Genomic DNA, 21189 nt, shown 5'->3' with positions numbered 1-21189 from the left:
CCAAAAGAGAACTGCTAGGGGCAACATTTTATTTTTAAATTTAACAATCAGAGATAGAGCTTGGAAATATTGGGACAGATCCTTAGCTGATGTGAATTGGCATAGCTCTAATGAAGAGGATGGAATGTTTATTTATAAATCTCTGCTGGGTTTTTTAATGTTATTTGTGGAGATACACACTAATGCACACAAGTTTTAAAGGTGAATTTGTACATATCATCTGAACCTGGTATTTGGTTTCTATTTTTATTATGGGATCAGTTCTGATCCTAAACTTGAACATCCCTACACATTTGAAAGTTTGAAAAACTGGATCTAAAACTGAGTTTTGGTTTAAATCCAGCCAATATATTTGACATGTTTTAGCTTAAATACCTCATCTTGTTAATGTTGGTTTATATTAAAAGAACATTTTAACTAACCACCCAGAGAGAAGCATATTTTTTACTAACCAGCTAGAGAGTAGTATAGAGAAATATATTTTCATGACCAATCAAAATGTATCTTTAGTGGAAAGGGTTTTGGAATTGAAATGAACAGAATAGCTGAGCACTGTTGGAATCAGACATTTCAAACTAGTGTTTTTTTACTTAATTGAATGATGGGTCAACCTTGAAAGGTTCAAAGATTATATACAGAACCCAAAATTCAGATTTTTACCCAGGCTTGATCAGTCCACAAAAATGCCATCTTATAAAAGCAGAAGTGTTCATGCTGGTTTTAGTATTTCCTGATTAGTTGCCCCAGAAGTAGCAAGAAAACAGTCTTTCCCACAGTATTTTATATCTAAGTAAACAAAATGTATGTTCTTCTATTCACTGCAAATCACTGTTCATACACTTGTGCATGATATTCAAATTAGTAAGGACTCTGAATGTTGTTGGTTAGTTCATTTCCAAGCTTTATTAAACTACATTTTACTAAGGAATAAATGTAAAGACCAGATTTTTGAGAGAAAGGTTTTTAGGAACCTGACTCTCATTAACTTCCCTAAATACTTTTTTTTTTTAATCGCCTTTATTGCCCTATACATAGGCATACTGAAATGGAGATACTGCATTAACTTAAGTAGGCATAATCAAGTAAAGAGTCAGGCCTATGTACTCAGTGCTTCTGTCAAATGGCAGCATATCAGACCAAACAGCATAGAATGATGTAACTGGAGATTCTGGCAGCTTTGATGGTCAGGTCACTGCGGTGAGAGAGCTGTGAATAACTGGGTTATGCCCTTGCCAGCCTACTTTACCCACATGAGGTGTCCTTCCAAGAAAAGCCTTCAGGGCAGAAACAGGAGAACTACTGAAAATGCCATTGCCCTGCAAGTAGGATGAGACTAGGAGTGGTTGCTGTGGAGGAGGGTTGGGCTCATGTACAGACATCAGGGCACTGAATAGGAGCCAGCTTTCCAGGGATTCACTACAGAGAAAATCTAAGCTAATTTGCTTTCCTCCTAAGCAGCCTGGGTAACTGTTACTCTATACAAATGAAAAGGAATATACAGGAAATTAAATTTAATATTAAAATGTGACTATTCCAAGGTGTAACTGACTAAAGCAGCCTGCACAAACAAACATGTGGCTTCACTTTTGAAGTGTTAGAGTAAATTCAGGCATTACAGTATAACTAGAGTTAGGTTGATCTAAATGCACATCTGTGCAGATGTTCAGAGGGTTAAATTGGGGTAAAAATGATAGGCCTAATCTAAATGAGTTCACCTGAGGAGATAAATCAACACTGATTGGGCATGTGATTAGATGGAAAGGTGCCAACTGAGACCTTTGAGTCCTTTCCAAATATCCCTAATATTTATATGCACTATAATCTCCACCTAGTCTTTCATCTCAGAATGAAAATTCCTCTCTTAAATGGCAGAAATATTTACCCATGCCAATAAACTTTCTCACTTGAGTGTTCTCATTCACTCCTTCAATGGAAATATACGTGCCTATCTTTTATTATGACTATAAGTGCTTTCAGAGTTGGGCCATGATGACTTGTAAGTGCTCCTGCACTGCATTCTTTTTTTTGGTAGAGCATGGTGATGGATACCCATTTGATGGCAAGGATGGTCTCTTGGCTCATGCTTTTGCACCTGGGCCAGGAATTGGAGGGGATTCCCATTTTGATGATGATGAACTGTGGACTCTGGGCGAAGGTCAAGGTACCAAAGCTTTTAATGTTTTGAAGTATTTATACTACAATATTAAACTATTACCTACTTTGTATTAACAGTGTCTAGAGATTGCACTTAATTCTTATATTTAAATGATTTAAGTGAAGAGGAAGTGCTAGAGGAAAAGTATGTTTATGACCTCAGAGAGTTATATCTAATAATTAATATTAGTAATACTAATTCTAATGATTAATTGCTATGAAGTTTAATCATTTAAAATTGTGTTTGTGTAGAATTTTTATTTTTGGAAGTTTCATGGGATTTCTTCTTTTTTTCTCCAGCAAATAATTAATTATATACTACTAAATAGAGGCTTGATCTTGCAAATCATTACTCATGCAAGTGACATAAGAATTGAGATCTGAATAATTATTTCAGTGCCCAAACTGAGACGCTGGAAAGGGGTTTGATTTTAATAGGATAGAGGCTCAGCGCTTTCTTAAAACTGTGCCCCTTTTAAGAATCCAAAAGTAGGCATCTAAAAATTGGCAGTCTTTTTTTTTTTTTAAATATTGTCCCATTGTCTTCAGTGGAGACATTCACAGGAAAGACAACTGGCAGAGCTCATGGAGTTTCGCTAAAGCACAAACCTTGAATTTCAATTGAAATATATAGTAATGATGAAGAAAAAAACAGGCTTAAGGATAGCCATAAGTTTGCCTTTAGGAGACTTAATATTCATTATGTAGACTCCAGCCATCCATGCTTTTTGCTATGTGAATTAAAAAAAAAGGTGGGGGGATCAATAAAATACATACCTGTGTATGGTAAGGTTAAGCCATTGGTTTCACCTTTCAGAAGTGAATAGTGATGAAAATGGCTGACAGACTTTTCTTTTTAGTTTAATATTTTCAAGATTATAATTCTTTGTTGCATAAATTGACAAAAACTGAAGATCAAAGTAGCAGAAGTAACAGTATACATCTTTTTATTTCACATCAAATTCAAGGTTTCTGAATTTATTTTTATTGGGAAAATAATGGAATCATTATAGCATGGTTAAGCTTCATCCACTCCACAAAATAATACACTTGGGGTTGTCATCATTGAACTGAATGTCTGCTTAAGAGTAACAATGAACAGGAAACTGGTTTTTGTATTTGTGGATTTATTCTACAAAAGACCAATTAGTTCTCACACTTCAGCAATTGCTGAGCACAACTGGATGTACTACATATTAAAATAACTGACCATACCAGTGTAATTTTCCTAAAGAAAGTTTTACATATGACAGTCTCCTGAAATAAAAACCAGGATCAGGGTATGTGTACATTATTAACATACCACTAGCACAGCAGTAAATCAGATTTGTGTTGGACTGAAAAAGCCAAACTGCTTTGAGGTAGGTTAAGATCCTGTTCAGACTACTCCATGAAACCTTTAAAATGATACTGAACATTATAGAATATACTTTAAAATATACTATTAAAGAAGCTAAATTACTAAATGGATTAGCACACTCAGAAGCATGCTTTGCCATGGCAGCTACTATATATAGAAATATATTTTTCTGGTCTGCTAATGAAGGACTTTCATTTTAACACTCATCATGAGTAATACCCTTGCAATTCTTTCAGAATTACTAGTTACCATGTTATTATTTAAGCTGTAATCATTTTGCCAATTGTGAGATGAACTACACATATTATTTCAAAGTGGAATTCAGCTCAGATTTCTATAGGAGTGCCCCTTATAACTAAATGTCATTCCAAAAAAACCCAAAAAACAAAAAAAGCAAAGTGTATTCAGATATTGAAATCTAGGTGAAAACAATCACTGATGGGATGCACTGTTGCATTTTTTTCCTCTTACAGTTGTTAGGGTGAAATATGGAAATGCGGATGGAGAATACTGTAAATTTCCCTTCTTATTCAATGATAAGGAATATAACAGCTGTACAAATGAAGGGCGCAGTGATGGATTCCTTTGGTGTTCAACCACTTCCAACTTTGATGCTGATGGCAAATATGGATTCTGTCCTCATGAATGTAAGTAGAATACCATTTCCAAAGGCTTAATTTGTATGGGGAGGGGGAAGGGAGGAGTGATTCATGATGGATTTTAGTCAAGGTGTGCCAGCTCTCATTATCCTGCCTTTTTGGTTCTCACCAACTCATAGTTATTTTTCAAGTCCTTAGTTTAGATTCTGTCCTAGAACAGGCCTCTTTGTACCACTCCATAAACTAGCAAGATTTCTCTAACTAAGGGGGCTCCCTTAGCTCAGAGGAGTCATCATCTGGTTATGCTCCCACACTATGTCAATCACTGTGCCCTGATGGAGAGGACATGTTGGGGACATATAAGGAATACTGAGGAACTCCGGTAACCATGAAAGACTGTTGTGTATATTGAAATTGATATATGGCCAGTTTCAGGATCAAGAAACAGTATGTGCACCCTTTGTGACCTCTTTATACTCAAAAGAGAAGAGCATTTAGGCTTCCATCTTCAGCTCCAAGGACCTAATCCCAGAACTGGGTCCTAAGAAACTGCAAGAAAAAACAGAAAGACTATCCCCTTCATTCATTAACCTGAGCCTGAATTTCCTCAGGAAAACCAAGATGGTGAGGAGTTCTGTTTAGCTAGTGTTTTCTGTTGATGCTTTCCACATATTTTTTCTTTTATCTGGTGATAAATCTTTTTAGTCATGCCACTTAGTTACTAATTGATGTGTTAGCAAGAAATTCTCTCAGCATATACAGTTCAGGAGCTTTCAACAGACTTATCACATATACATTGAAATAAGTGAGAAGTGATTTACCAATACCAGTATTGCCAGACCAGAGCCAGACTGAACCTGGTCCCCCTTAACAAGGGAGATATCAAGAAGAGTCTTGGTTTCTCAACACCCATCAGCCTTATATTGTTGTAGTCCCTTTGCAGCTCATACAGGAATTTGACTTCTTCTAACAAGTGAGACTGTTATGTATGAAATTCTTGGCATAAAGACAGAAGCTTAGTGGACCAGAGCCTCTATTGCCAAATTCATAGGAACACAATCAGATTTCTCCAGCTGAGAACCTGATCTATTATCCTCTGTTGGGATCCATAAAGCCCTTTTCTGCAGCATGACATACTCTGGTATTCTATCACACTGAAATACCGTAGTGTTTCTATACAAAATTAAAGTGACAGGATTTCAAGCACAAATAAAGGAAATAAATGTTGGTATGACGTTATTTATATATTGGTACAGTGCACATTGTTAGTCAGGAGAGTGTTCACATTTTTAGAATTAGGTTTTTATTTTTAACACATGCTTTAGGACTCTTTTACATATTAGGCAGTTTCAGTTGCCCAGTTTACACAGAGGAATGACACACTATTTTAGAGACTGTATCTTAGAATCAATATTGTTGGGAAAAATGTTAGTGGGGTTTGATATTTAATTTTTAGCTTTGCAAATTGTAAAATGAATTCTAGATTTCACAGGCAATTTGTCTTATATTTGGAGTGATCTTTTAGGAGAAGGGCATTTACCAAAAAGACTGTGATAATTTCATGTGTCAGCAATTTTTGTAAATATTTATGCAATATGATTTTACTTAAAGCAAAAATGATATTGTAAACAGTTTTATCTTTTAATATTCTTAAAATTTATTTGTATTCTTTAAAATCTCTATGCTGAGTTTGTAAAGTATTAGATTGCAGATAGTTAATGTGTGTAATTGCTGGATATCAAACAGCAAGAAATATTTTAGCAAGGTAATAGACTACAGTTGAAAGACACTGGCCTGTAACTGAAGATAAGCAGGTTCTTTTCCCAACCCTGCAACTGATATATTTTATGATCTAAGTAAAATCTTTTCACTTCCCTTTGCCTCTGCTTCTGCCACTCCTTCTCATTTTCTCTCTTGTCTATTTAGATCAGCAATTCACAATCAGGGTTCCATGAAATTCATTCAAGGGTGCCATGGGATGCAAGAAAATGTTAGTGGTGCTAGATGTGAAAACATGACTTACAAGATAATTACAGAGATTCATATAGAAATCTATAGTGTTAAAACATTCTGATCTACTGTGATCTTTCTGAGTTTTTTTGCAACAGAAGAATTGCTCTATTATTTTTCTGTAGTGTAAAAAAAAAAAAGTAAAAACTAAGAGCCAGCATTTTCTGAGGGATGTTTTGAGTCTAACAAATCTGAGAACAAGATTTAGATTTTAAACCCTTGGAAGCAGGGATTGTTACACTGTGTTTTGTAGCACACTCAGCCCAACAATCTTAAAAGCCACATTGAAACCAGAAGACGATACTCCAATATAATAACTGATAATTATAGTCACAAATGAAATAATCAAATAAACTAAAAAAAAAGATGTTGGAAATCACTCTTTTCCTGCTTAGAACAGCTGCAGTCCACCTATTTGCAAGATTATGCCTAGAATATCTCCAATCTCTATGTTGTCCTGGGAAAGGAAATACAAGATAATTAATGTCATAGGCAATCCTTGAAAAAAAGCCAATAATCTATTCAGTGTGTTACAGGACCCACCCCAGATAGGGAATGTAAACAGTCTCTTCAGATGTCAAGGGGGATTATGATTCCTTAGGTCCCTATTTCTGGCAATGTTGAAGTAAAGGTTCTGAAATTGCATCAATGGATTTTCAGCCCTTTGTTTGTAACAAATTGTGTTGCAAGATCTGTGAATAGCTGTATGCAGATGTTTCTTGTTAACTACATTGTGGCATTATTCATTTATTATTCCAAGACACCATTTTCCTAGTAATAAACTCAGGGCAGGACAAGGGAGTTACATCGTAGAGTCTATTGTGTTGGTAAGAGTATTAATGGTCAGCAGGATCTTTTTTGTTCTTTGGGAAATTCTTTACTTTTCTTATAAAATGACATAACCATGGCCAAATAACCACAGCCACATGAAACACCTGAAAAAATCTTTAAGAGGAGAGTCCACACTTCAGGCCTAAGCCTTCTTTTTCTTTAGGAAGTAAAGAAAATTTAAATTTGATACTCAAAGGAGCTATTTTTTAACAAATGGCTCTTATAGGAATATGACCTTGTTCTTATCCACATCAAAGTCATTTTAAACCATTCCAGCAGTGTAATAGGTCAGAGGGCATAACAGTAGTAATCAACCCTTTAAACTACCCTTGATAGTCCCAAGGGCCTTACACTCAGATCCACAAAGGTGATTAGGCACCTAACAGTCATGGAAGCTAGGTATTTAAGCAACTTTGTGGATTAACAAACAAGAATAAGGCCCAATGGTTTATAATGTGCAGTGGTGATATAAAGAACATTCACTCCACCCTATATGGCCAATGTGAAGACCAGGCTAGATTGCAGATCTGCTCTGGGAAAATGAGACTGCTGTCAACTGTTATACCAGGGTACACATAGCTATGCTCAGTCCCACACATGACAGCCAGCTGAGTAGTGTTCATGGCTGAATGGCTCTAGTGAAAGGGTACACCTTACATATTAGACATTTGATTAAAGACTGGATATATTAGATTCAATTCTGCTTTCCCATCATTGTAAGTTCACTGGCTTTAATGGTATTATTCCTGATTTGTTGGACTGTGTCATTATATCAGAATGTGATTCTTTTTGCCTTGATGATAAATAATTTAGCCCTTAGTTCAGCCTTCTGATTTAGAATCTCTTTCTTTTACAGTAAAACAAAGATTAAGATTAAAATAAAAAAACCCTGTACCACTATATGTCATTACTCCTGGGCAAAACAAATAACCTTATTTTGACTGCAACTCAAAAATTATTCCCTGTAAAGTGGTATTGTATGGACTTTCCATATGATTTTGCAATTTACCCATGTTTAAACCAATAAAAACTGCTATTAAAATATAGAGGTTGCTAGATCTGCAGTTGGAAGCAGCTTATGTGGCAAGTGAGTCATCTAAACAACTCCATTTCAGTTTCTTTTCCAATTGTATCATTCCTTTAAAAGCTTTTCCCCCAATCAGTACAATCACTGCCCTATTTAATAGTCATCTCCTAACAAGAAATCTGGAGACAAATACTGAGTCAGACATGGACATATAGGTCGGCATTAGGACAGAGCTCAGTCTGTCCACAGGTCTGATTTGGCCGGTAGGCCCAATCTGGCATGCAGCCCAGCCCTAATTGTGCCTGACAAGGGACGGGAGCATGCCCTGGCCCTATCTAACTACCCAGAGGGGGAAGGGGACATGGCCCAGCCCTGGTCGAGTCCTGTAGGTCTTGGGAATTTGGTAGTAGGTAGTGCCTGCAGTCTTACTTGCTGCTACTTCCCCTCTGCCAAATTTCCCAACCCATGGAGAACCCCACAGGCCAGGTGCCAAGGCTCCACAGGCTCTATTTGGCCTACAGGCTGCAGGTTAAGCAACCTTGTGCTAGATCTTTGCCAGTGTCAAGCTCCAGTGATTTCTACTGAGTTCATTTGTTGCCTAGGGGGTAGGTCTCTGACATGGGTGCTTCTAGGATAAGGAAAGCATAAAGTGTTCTTAGTGAAGCCAGTTTGGCTATATAGAGAACAGTTTGGTCAGACAAGATCTCTTTAATCAATAAAAACATGTTAATTCTCACTAATTTATGTCCAGCAAGATGCACAGCACCCTCCCTGCAATAGGACAAAAAAATTCTGTGTAACTTGCAAGCACAAGTCTGTAATGCAATAATCAAACAGTGACTTAACTAGGAAAGAAATGTTTCCAGCAGTGATTCCACTCTACTCAGCCTATTGATAGCAAAGCCAGAACTTTGTCTGGTTTTCATTCTGAAAGCAAAACAAACAAATAAGCATCTCTCTCCCAAAACATACCATACTAAGCAAAAGGAAAAACTCATCCCCTAAAATCCAAAGTTTCTCCAATAACTTTTAAAAAATCAAAAGTAATGGAAATATCAACAATCAGAAGTAACTAAAAATGCAGCGTTCTGCAGTCATAAGCTCTTTCTTATTGCCCTCCCAAAAGTCTCTTGATAAAAGAACAAGGGGAACCCAATGACTTATGAGCTAGCTCATTTAAAATAAACCACAGAATCATAGAAAATTAGGGTTGTAAGGGACCTCAGGAGGGCATCTAGTCCGACACCATGATCAAAGCAGGACCATCCCCAACTATATCATCCCAGCCAAGGCTCTGTCTAGCTGGATGTTAAAAACCTCCAAGGATGGAGATTCCACAACCTCCCTGGGTAACCTGCCGTAGTGTTTTATTACCCTCCTAGTGAGAAAGATTTTCCTAATATGTAAACTAAACTACCCTTGCTGCAACTTCAGACCATTTCTCCTTGTTCTGCCATCTGCCACCACAAAAAACAGTCTTGCTCCATCCTCTTTGCACCCCCCCTTCAGGTAGTTGAAGGCTATAATTAAATCTTCTCTTCTCTAAACTAAGTAAGCCCAGCTCCCTCAGCCTCTCCTCATAAGTCATGTGTCCTAGCCCCCTAACCATTTATGTTGTCCTCCACTGGACTCTTTCCAATTTGTCTACATCCTTTCTGTAGTGGGGGGCCCAAAACAGAACACAGTACTCCAGATGTGGCTTCACCAGTGCTGAATAGAGGGGAAGAATCACTTCCCTTGATCTGCTAGAAACACTCTGACTGACACAGCCAAGTATCCTATTAGCTTTCTTTATAACAAGGGCACACTGGTGGCTCATATTCAGCCTATTGTCCACTGTGACCAACAAGGCTTTTTCTGCAGAGCTTCTGCTTAGCCAGTCAGCCCCAGCCTGTACTGGTACATGGAATTTTTCCATCCTAAGTGCAGGACTGTGCACTTGTCCTTTCTGAACCTCATGATTTCTTTTGGTCCAATCTTCCAATTTCTTTAGGTCTCTCTTTCTTTAAACCTACCCTCCAATGTACCTGCTACTCCCCCTAGCTTGGTGTCATCTGGAAAATTGTTGCTCCATCCAATCTTCCAGATTGTTGATGAAGATATTGAACAAAAACAGTCCCAAGACCAACCCCTGGGTCACTCCACTGCATAGATTTCATAGATTTCATAGATATTAGGGCTGAAAGGGACCTTGAAGATCATCAAGTCCAGCCCCCTGCCTATAAAAGAAGTCAGAGGCCGCTATACATGTGAGAAAACCAGTTAATGAAAATGCAAATTGAGATACCCAATGGGTGAAAGACAGGTGGGGGACTGGGGTGGGGGTGAGTGGGGGAGAAGGTGAATGTAGATTGCTAAAGTCAAGGTATATCATGTCTGCTGCTCTCGCTGCATCCAAAGAGCCATACATTTTCACAGAGTGCATAATCAATTTATGGAACTCCTTGGCAAAGGATGTTGTGGAGGCCAATACCATAACTGGGTTCAGTAGACAAATTTATGTGGGATTGATCTAGCAGAGGCTATTAAATACAACAGTCATGGATGTAACTTCAGGCTCAGGGCATCCCTAAAACTATGACTAATGGTCTGGCAAGGAGTATCTCATTTTACACAAGCTCTGTCTTATCCTGTTAAACTTCTTCTCTTTCCAATTGGAAACAGAATGCGGGACTAGACGGAGCTTTGGTCTTATATGTTCTTATATTCTACCATTTGGTCTTGTATGTTCCTATATTCTGCCATACAGCTTCAGAGTAGAAAACATACAGGATTCATCAGGAGTTAATGTTGCGATGCTACCTTTATACTGATATCAAGTCACTTGAACACACGCATATCCCATTTTTATACATTTTTGAAAACTAGTTCCAGGGAGTCTAGCTGCGCTACCTTAAAACCCTCAGGAAGCCTGTGGCAGACCTAAAGGCAGAACCCACATCTGACTTACAACTTGTTCTGAGCCTAATTACAAAGCCCTCCTGCCTCCCATAGGTAATAGAGGAAGGTCTGATTCTCAGCTAGTGTAGACATTCTGTCAGTGGTTTACTAGTGATCATGGGGTTTATTAGATGGCACATGTGTAAAAGGATAGGACAGGAATCTGAATTTCTGGAAGAGTGGCATGCCATCTCCAAAAATTGTTAATTATGTACAAAGCAAGAAACATTTCCATCTATCCCTGTGCCAGAGGAGTGATATTCCTTTTATCATGTCTTAGTTATTATAGAGCATCAATCATTGCACTGTCTAAACACTCAGAAAAGAAGCAGACCTACTGAGAAAAGCAGGATAGGAAAATCTAGGGTATTATCTTTTTTCCTTTTAGTCTGCAAACTAGATGAATAAAGGAAGTTTTCATAAGAAAGCGTCATCATCTAAAACAATAAGTGCAGACTCTGAACCTGTAACAATGTTTACGATCCTATTTTAGTAACATCTTCAGGACTGTGCAAATTAATTAGCAGAACACTGAGGGAAGTAGATGGCTCTTGGAATATTTTTAGAGCATTGTGTAAAGAAATATGAGCTTCAGTAGTCAATAATATATCATGAGACAGAGTATAAAAGGATATAATTTCATAAGCTCAAATAACTGAGTGGACTTTTCTTCAGTCAAACCACATTAATTACGTTGAACAAGTTCCTTCTTCTATACGTAAGTTCCCCATCTGTAATGAGGATGTTGCTTCTTTTCTCTCACCCCTGTCTGTCTTGTCTGGTTAGATGATGAACATTTGGTGTAGGTTTGTTTCTTGCTAAGTGTATATACAATCTCTAGTACACAGCCTAAAATCAGTTCTGCTATGGGAAAAATAATCCAATTTCTAAAATAATTTATATAACAACTTACTGACATTAATATTCACACATTCTAAAATTTCTGTTTTATTTTTACTGTAGCACTTTTCACAATGGGTGGAAATGGAGAAGGGCAGCCATGTAAGTTCCCCTTCAAATTTCAAGGCGTATCCTATGACCAATGTACAACAGAAGGAAGGACAGACGGATATCGGTGGTGTGGAACTACTGAAGATTATGACAGAGATAAGAAATATGGATTCTGCCCAGAAACTGGTAAACAGAATTTGATTTTGATACTACAATCCAGTTTGTCACTATTCCATACACAACACATGTAATCTTCCAATTGAGCAGTTAAAAGTAGTTAAGTCAGAGCCATCTTATGTGGTTCTATTCGAATTTCTATTTCCAAGTGATCGAAAATGTTCCTATTGTGGCACCTAGGCATACATACAAAATCACTTATACAATTACATACAAACATGTTAATATCTTAGTATTAAACTTTAGCACAAGCAGTGCTGCATTGCATTCCCTCCAAGAAATACAAAAATCCTAACACCCTTTCATGATATCAGAAAAAAATCTGGAGAAACAGAATGCCATGTCTGCAAGGTTAAGTTTTAAGCACATGTCGATGAACAAATCCAAAACCTTTCTGCCCAGGTCTGGAAGAGATGTAGACTATAAAATACAGATCAGAACTCACCCAGTGAATTATACCCAAAAATAAATCAAGGCCAAGTCATGTATTTGTGCCTTCACCACACAGTTTACCTGACTGAATCTGAATATGCTTGTTCAGACAGTCAGAACCACACACAGAGCATTGGACAAAACCTCAACACTGAACCTTTCCTGAGTTTTGAAGTGGACAGTAATTTTCCAGAGAGCATAGAGGTAACCATAGTAACAGTGAAATGGCTGAGGTGCATGATGTATCCCAACCAAAGGGTAATCCACATTTAACTGGGAATAAGCACAGGCACATGTATATCTAAGCACATGTGTCTTTAATTTATAGGTCTAAGTGTCTACCACTATATGGTAATTTATATGGTAAATTATGACTTTTTAATGTCTCTGAAACATGAGCGCCAAATGAGGTACAAAAACATGAAGGAAATTTAAGACTTAAGCAGTCAATGAGTAATGTTTAACATTTCATTCTTTCTTGATCCTCCTGTTTAGTACAGTCAAAAATAATTTAATAAATATACCCTTGTGGAGTTACAAGATAACAGTGAGTAAATGATATCTCCAGGAAAATTATCTTTCTGCTCTCTTTACAATTTTTAATGCTTGTTAACTTATTTCTTTACTATACAATATGTCACAGGAACAAAATGCATTTAGAGGATTGTATAATTTGGAAAGATTAAGATGTAGACTAGAGGCAACGGTATTCATTAAGACCTCATAAATCGGCTACAGTGGTTCAACAGTCTTGGCACTTAACAGAGCCAAGGTGAAGCTACCAAACATAATAAAATAAACTGTAGACCATAAATTTAAACCTAATTCTGGAACAACGGCTGGCTGAGGAACAAACCAATTGAATATATTTTTAAAGCTTTTTTAAAATGTTGTAGCCACAGGTACCAAGAGTATTTTTGCTTGGTTGCCTGTTATTTCTGACCTTGTAGTGTATCACTACATTTTACCCTTAAAAGCAAAACAAAAAATATGAAAGTATCAAATTCAATGTATGGTGATGTACACAGCAAAAACTAAGTGATTGATTGTTAAATGAGAAGGAAAACAGTCAAACTTTTAACCAAAATGTTATCTATAACTGGAGCCAGTTAACACACATGGTAACACACATACCTTATTGCCTGTATTTCAAAATAGTTTCTCCTCTTCTAATGAAGTTCACTAGGCCAATCTGGTCAGAGATGAAATGGAGCCCCTATCCACATTGTACAGTGGGAAAATAACCATGTAGACTAACCATGGTACAGAAGGAAAGATTTTTTTTTAACTTCATGAAAAGAAATGTTCTGCAAGACAGGGTACAGGGTTTTCCTTGAAGTGTTGTTAGTTCCATATAGAAAAGACCAAACACCAGTGAAAGGTCCAACTCCTGAAACCAACAGAAAGCAAAAGCTTTGACAATAGAAGAAGAGGGATTGAAAGAAGAAACTTTCCCCACCATACAACAACATACTTAGGTTGACACCCACTATTACTTCAACCCATGGGCCATAATAGCAGAAACAACCCATTGACATCAGCTGAGAATTTTGACGGTCCAGTGGATCAGTATTAGTTTGGGGTCCACCACCTAGCTCTCTGGCCTTTTCCCATCAGAGTGCATTGTAGAAGTCCTCTCCACAAAAGAACATAGAGAGTCTCTTTGTATGAAATCTGTCTTGTTTGCAGTCTAAGTATGGGTGACTGGTGCCTCCTGAGACTGGGGCGGCAGTTTGCGGGTGGCAGTGGCAGTGGCGGGGTGGTGAGTGGTGACCATCCGCAGAAGCTGGAGGCAGTGGCATGGTGAGCAGCGAGCTCCCACAGAAGCCAGTGGCGGCAGCATGGCAAGCAGCAACCACCCACAGAAGCCGGCGGCAGAAGTGGCAGCGGAGGTGTGGGGAGGTGGTGAGCGGTGACTGCCTGCAAAAGCTGGTGGCAATAGTGGCAGTGGCAGTGAGAGTGGCATGGCAAGCGGCAACTGCCTGCAAAAGCCGCCGGCTGTGGCAGTCAATTTCAGGGAGGGCATGTGCCCCCCCTACCAGTCACCTATGGGTCTAAGTACCTCTGTCACCCACTTAAATTATGGCCTCGTGTTAGTCACCTAATACAATAGGTGACTTTAGGACCTTATGGTTGCATCCACATGTACAGACATATGTAGTTTGTAGCACTGCAAACCTCTTTGTAGCCAACATACCACATGACACATCACCTGAACAAAGAAGAAGAGGTTAATATCATATATTTGGACTTTAAAAAAGCTTTTGACCTAGTTTCCCATGATGTCCTCATGGCAAAATTGGGAAACTGCAGCCTCGACAGCCCTACAGTCTGATGGCAGGGGAACTGGCTCTGAGGTCGGACCCAGAGAGTGGCAGTTGATGGAACCAAAGCAACATGGCATATAGTGACCACTGATGTCCCCCAAGACTCCGTTCTTGGACCTGTACTCTTTAATGTATTTATAAATTATCTGGACTCTGGTGTCAGAAGTAGACTTGCTAAGTTGGCTGATGACACCAAACCATGGGGAAGAGTGGCCACACCTGAGGATAGGCTGGTGATCCAGGCTGACCTCAGCAGGTTCGCAAGGTAGGCAGATGAAAACCTGATAGAGAGAAAAAACTCGCATCAATATGGAGAGAAAAAACCCACATCAAACTTAGACGCTCAGCAGTGCTACACTCACTAGCACCACAACTGAAAGAGACTTGGGGGTCATGATTGAACACAAGATGAACGTGAGTCACCAGTGCGATACCACAATCGGCAAAGCAAACAAAACTATGGCTTGCATCTACCGATGCATCTCAAGCAAGACCCAGGAAGTCACTGTCCCACTGTACTCAGCCTTGGTGAGGCCACAGCTAGAGTACTGTGTCCAATTCTGGGCTCCTCAATTCATAACGGATGTAGAGAAGCTTAAAATAGTCCAGAGGAGAGCCACACACATGATCAGAGGGCAAGAGGGCATGCTTTATGAAGAGAGGCTGAGAGCCATGGTGCAGCATAGGCTCAGGGGTGACTTGGTGGCAGCCTATAAGTACATAAGAGCTGTGTATCAGGAACTGGGAGAGCATCTGTTCTCCAGGGCACCAGGGACTGTTGGAAGACAAGGTCTAACCCTCACAAACTCCTGGAAAACCTTTTTAGGCTGGACATAAGGAAAAACTTCTTTACAACCTGAGTCCCCAAGACCTGGAATAGCCTCCCCCAGAGGTGGTGTAAGCACCTACTGCGGACACCTTCAAGAAACATTTGGATGCCTATCTTGCTTGCATCCTTTGACCCTTGCTGACTTCCTGCCCCTGGGGTAGGGGGCTGGACCTGATGATCTTTTGAGGTCCCTTCCAGTCCTAATGCCTATGAAATCTATGCCTGGAATGTTAAAACATGCCCTGCACTTCAAATTTGCAGCATGGGGGTAAATTTTGCTACCAGGAAATGCTGGTAGCAAAAATAAATGGTGTGAAAAAAAGATATGGCACATACAAGAGGAGTGTGTACTGGCAGACAGAGAGGCTTGGTCCTCTTGGGAGATGCTCTGACTGCTGGCCAGAGCTCTCCACTCCTTTAGTTGTCCCCCGGCTCCTCCAGCATGCCAAGAGCCATGAGCAAGGAGAAGGCAGTTTCCCTGAGGCAGGGCAATTTGCCCCACACCAAAGTGCATGTTCAGAGGCATGCACTGCACCAGAAAGTACTGGCACGAATTTGTGCCACTACTGTTTTGAGGCTGCAAGTGCACCCCTGCATGCGAGGATGTGCCCTAGGACTTTATTTCATTTGCCAAGGTGTCTCATATTGCATTAGACTCTACTCAGGACCCATTATTGCTTCAACAAATAACATAAACCAAAGCTGGTATAGGTTTCAGTTAGCATTAGGGCTACATTTTGAAGTACTCTTGAGGCACATTTACACAAGACATGTTAATGTGCCTGAGCACAAATTACTGCAGAGTAAGGGCTCGTGTCTACATGTGCATGCCCTTCCTGCACAGTAAAAATGGTTAATCATGACTAAATTTGATACCTGCAAATGCAGGTATCAAATTTAGGCACTATTTGTTAAAGCACAATAATGCACATATAGACATGACCGGGCACTAACTTTAGTGCCAGGTCTGCCTAGACACTAGGGGACCACCCTGAACCCAACCTCAGGGCTCCTGGCTGACTGCTTCTCCTTCCCCAGGGCTGGGATGCTCTGTGGAAGCCCCTAGCTACAGGCTATAAACGCCTGTGCCCATTTTGTGCCCTGGGGCACATACACCAGGACCTTGGAGCACTTCAGGCCCTGTGTGCCCACCTGGACAGAATCCAGGCTGCCTCTGCTAGTCCTGTCCCCTAGCCAGAGATGCTTCTTGGCCACAGGTGAGTGTTGCAAAGGGCTGCAGCCTGGTGAACCCCCTGCCCAGCCCTGATATCCCTGCAGAGCAGGTGCCTGGCTGTCTCTGACAGCAGGGCCAGCACTGCTCCCTGTTGCTGCTCACCGCCAACAGTGTCTCCTTTCTTTGCAGGTGCTGTGTCCCATTTGCTTCTGCCATGTGGCTCCCGGTCACTGGCCATGCCCCTCTGATGAGCACTCCTGTGCAGTATCCAGGGACAGCCACCAGGGATAGCCACACAGGGACCCAGAAAGCCGGTGTAGGATGCACCACCATGTCCTCCCCATCTTCCCTATTGAGGACCAGCCTTACTTGTGTGCGCATGCCTGAGCCTTCCACCCGAGGCCCCACGTGGAGCCAGGAGGATATTAGCAACCTTGTGACCTTCTAGGTTAAGAGGTTAAGAGGCAGTTCACACAGGATGGGCACTCAAACACCCATATTTATGATGCCCTGTCAGGTGGCATGCGAAAGCAAAGGTACTCCTGGACTGTGTGGTAGTGCTGTATAAAGATCAAGACCTTGTGGGCACAGTGGGTGTCCCTGACTGACAACAATTGTCCAGAGTCATGCCCACAAGACCATGCCCTTTATGCAGCAGCTAACCAATATTTTGGCAACCCAGGGCCTAGGACACAACCCTGCAGTTTTCACCAGTAGGGGGGGCCTGCCTAAGCCCCCACCCCATCCTGACCCCTCCGGTGGTGACACCTCCCTAGAGGAGTGGCCCTTGGGTGTTCAGTGCCTTGTCCCACCCACCTCCCCATCTGCTGTACCCACCAGCAGCTCAGGGAGCCCTGGACAGTGGCTGCCTTGCCAGCTCCACACTCCCAGACCCCACCATGAGAAGCAGCTGGCCATGACACCGCTAGTTGCCAGAAGTGCCAGCTCCTCTCCATGGGGGTGGGGGGTCCTGCCCGGACACCAGCCTGCTACATACCACAGGCTGCAGACACTGGGTGCAGCTGGATGCCATCACTGACAGGGAGGCCCACGCCAAGCTAGCAGCCTCACCTGCCCTGGACACATGGTAAGTCTTGCACTGGGGAGAGGGCCCTCCCAGTTCCCACCCCTTTCCCTGCTCCTGACCCTGGCCTTTGCCTCCCCACCCAGACTGCCTGCGCTCCCCTGGCCATGGGTTCCCCCCCACCAGCACACAGAGAGGTGAGACACAGTTCAAAACTTCATTCAGCAGTCCATATCCCCACAGCTGGGTAGGCACTGGCCTCTCTCACCCTGAGGAATGTGTTGATGTTGGCAGCTATATCCTCCTCAGCAGTTGGGGGCAGGAATGTGTAGTACTGCCCAGGTAGCTCTTCTGGCAGTGGCAGATGTTATGGGACAGCCTAGGCATGCCCCCATGCCATCATAGTACAGATTTGCCTGGGGCATCAGGAGGATCATCAGCAACAGGGCATAGTGCTTCAGGTACCCCTCAGCCTGCACAGACAGTTCACTGGGCACTGCCCAGCGCACACACAGTGGGGGCACACTTGGTGCACAGCAGCAGCATGGCAGGGGGCCAGCCACAGAGTGCCTCTCTAGAGAGGCCTCCAGTAGGGAGGGTGGTGGTGCATCCAGCCTCTCACCCCACTTGTCCAGGAGCCCTATATGCACTGAACCCAAGTGCCATAGGCCGGGGGGGGGTGGGAGGGGGCAGGAGAAAGAGGGAGCATGAGGTCTGGAGCCACAGCAGGAGGTGCTGCTAGCAGCCTGGCCTGTCCTACCCTGGTAAAGGGGCATGGGATGCAGGCTGCCTGCAGCCAGTACGCAGTGGGCCACCAGCCCCAGGGGAGCAAGTGTGGATGGGGAGGCTTGACCAGTAGATACTTGGGCCCAGGCCTGCCCAGTTGAATTACCATGGTCCCTGGGCACCTGTGCACAGACAGGCCCACGTTTGAGGCTGGGCAGCGCACGGCCTCTGGTACAGAGCATCTTATCTCTGAAATGTTTTAAACTCTCAAAAAAGGCTTCTGTCTCTTGCCTCTGCAGGGCCAACTTCTGGAAGTGGGGGAGAGCCTACCAGCCACAGCAGAGATGGCGGCTCCAAGTCGCTGGTATCCAGCACTGGAGCCACCTGGTTCTGCCAGTGGCTCACCATGGACCAGACTGTCCTACTCTAGCAGCTGGTGGTGGTGGCAGAGGAGTGGGAGGGGTGGGAGTGGGAAGTGCAGGAGCAGGCCGGCAGGTGGAGGATGTCACCCAGGAAGAGGTGGATTCTTGGGTTCAGTGGGAGCACTGGGCGCAGATGGAGGCCCTGGAGCAGGAGTGCATTGAGGCACTAGGCCCAGGCAGTGAAGGCAGCAGACACTGACCGCTGGACCCTGGACACCCTCCTGGGCCTGGAGGTCATGTCCCCCACTGCCCAGTTCCCGTCTATGGCCCTGCAGGGCCCCTGGGTCCCACCCACTGTCCCACATCAGGCCCCCGCCTGGCCCTGGGAGGTGGTCCTTCAGCGTCTCCTGCCCATTGGGAAGGGCGGTCTATGTGTTTAGGTGGGAGGGATGAGAGTAAGGGTTTTGAAGGTAATAAAGCTTATATGTTTCAACCATGTTCATGTCCTGAGAATGGTGCTGGGGATGGGCAGGTGGGTAGAGGGTGTGTAGGCAGTGGGGTAGGTGGGTTGGAGTGAGAGTGCAGGTAGACACCTGCCAAAAATCACTTACTGTGTATTAGATTAATGCACAATGAATTTAGTCATGCTCAAATGGACATGTAGACATGCCCTTACTGTACTACATTATTAACTGCTTTGTTAAAAACTTTGCTGGAGCTCCCCAATTTCTACAACTAAATATGCTCTAGAAATAAATAATTATATATTTAAAAGTGAAGTGGTAAACTCTTGTTTGAAATCCTATAAAGTAAATGGCTTTTCAACAGCTAGCTATTAATTTTTATGTTTTAAAATGACAAATAATTTGTGTATAGGGTTATTTTGGTTTATGTCTTTTTTATACCTACTTTAGAGAATTATTTTAAATTCTGTTACACAGATATTGTCTGCATTATACTCAAAACATGTTAGCATACATGTTTTAATTGATATGTGCTTAGATAGGAATATTTTATGTCTATGTGTGAAGAGATAAGTTAGTGGGAAAACAAGAACAAAACAGTCTATGTGTTAGTACCAAAAGTTCTGTAAATCTGTGGAAAGAACATTACATTTACCTCATGTCCTTTCTATTAGAGTTTCTTTACACACAACTCATTTTAAACCAACAAACCAACTTTCTCAATATACACGTCCTAAATTCTTGACATCTCTCCAGGATATTTTCTTCTCAAATCTGTATTTAATTACTGAGTTATTTACCAATCAGCTGCTTTATTATGAGGTTATAATATTTGTCAACAAATCAGATTGTGACAGTTCAGGTACATACAAACATTACATTTAAATCAACCTAACCAAGTTTAGGATGTTCTAAATGCTCAAGCATGCAAGCGTTCATGGGGATTAAGTTGCCCTAAAAACAGTGCACCTGATCTAATGTTAGTTTTTATCCGATAAGAACCAGCTTTAGATCAGCATTGGTTGACCTGACCTAAAAGGGGTGATCCAACCTAATGAATGCTTGCATGTGTCTTCAGTGCAGCCCCAGAGCTGGGAAAGCCCAGCCACTCTGCACAGCTCTGGAACTGTGCTTTTTTTTTATACCCCACCCCCTAACCAGTGAACCCCTAGACCAGGTAGCCCCACCCCAGACCAACCAGTGCCCCAACCTCCAGACCCACCCTCACCTCCCCAGACGTATCCCTGTGACTTATTTGGCTCCAGCTACTCATGCACCTCCTTCTCACAAGCACCATTTCTGCCTGCAGAAATTCCGACTTAGGTTTAGGTAATTTAAACTAAGTTGCCTAAACCTGAACTGGATAACCTGAACACTTATTCACACTCTCTGGCTGCATCTACATGAGATGCTGACTGTGCGGTAGCCAAAAAATACTGCGCAGTAGCACATCACAGCACAGAAAATGTCAATATGCTACTGTGCAGTAGTATTAGGCAACTGTGCAGCAGTGCCACCTAAAAGACATTTGCTGATGCTACTGCACAGTAACTCCAGTTACTGTGCATTTATTTAGTACTTGCTAGTACAAATACTAAATAAATGCACAGTAATGTCTGCACAGTAGCGTCTTGAGTAAACATGCCTTCTGGGGGGCAAAATAGAAAGCATCACCTGAAAAGGCTCTATCAGTATTGCCAACACACAGACATTTGTTAAACATTTGCTGCTCTGTAACGGGTACAATCAATGCTTCCTTCCAGTACTTGCAAATCCTGTTTTGAGGCCTGTTCTTGCTCTTA

General features: G+C 41.7%; 1 protein-coding gene and 1 long non-coding RNA gene across 2 annotated transcripts in view; both read left to right on the top strand.

Moving 5' to 3' along the window:
• Positions 1–21189, top strand: part of MMP2 (matrix metallopeptidase 2) — a 55418-nt gene that overhangs the window by 11681 nt on the left and 22548 nt on the right. The window contains exons 4-6 of the mRNA XM_006273017.4: positions 2033–2161; positions 3988–4161; positions 11885–12058. Coding sequence (XP_006273079.2) covers positions 2033–2161; positions 3988–4161; positions 11885–12058 — 477 coding nt within the window. The remainder of the gene's footprint in view (positions 1–2032; positions 2162–3987; positions 4162–11884; positions 12059–21189) is intronic.
• Positions 12065–19697, top strand: LOC132243590 (uncharacterized). Its single transcript, XR_009455248.1, has 2 exons — positions 12065–16854; positions 17001–19697. It is a non-coding gene; the product is annotated as an uncharacterized LOC132243590 (long non-coding RNA).

Source organism: Alligator mississippiensis, chromosome 10 (genome assembly GCF_030867095.1).
Source record: "Alligator mississippiensis isolate rAllMis1 chromosome 10, rAllMis1, whole genome shotgun sequence".
In the NCBI taxonomy this organism is placed as follows: Eukaryota; Metazoa; Chordata; order Crocodylia; family Alligatoridae; genus Alligator; species Alligator mississippiensis.
The sequence above is the reverse complement of the archived record's forward strand: the minus strand, read 5'-3'. Positions and strand labels throughout refer to the sequence as shown.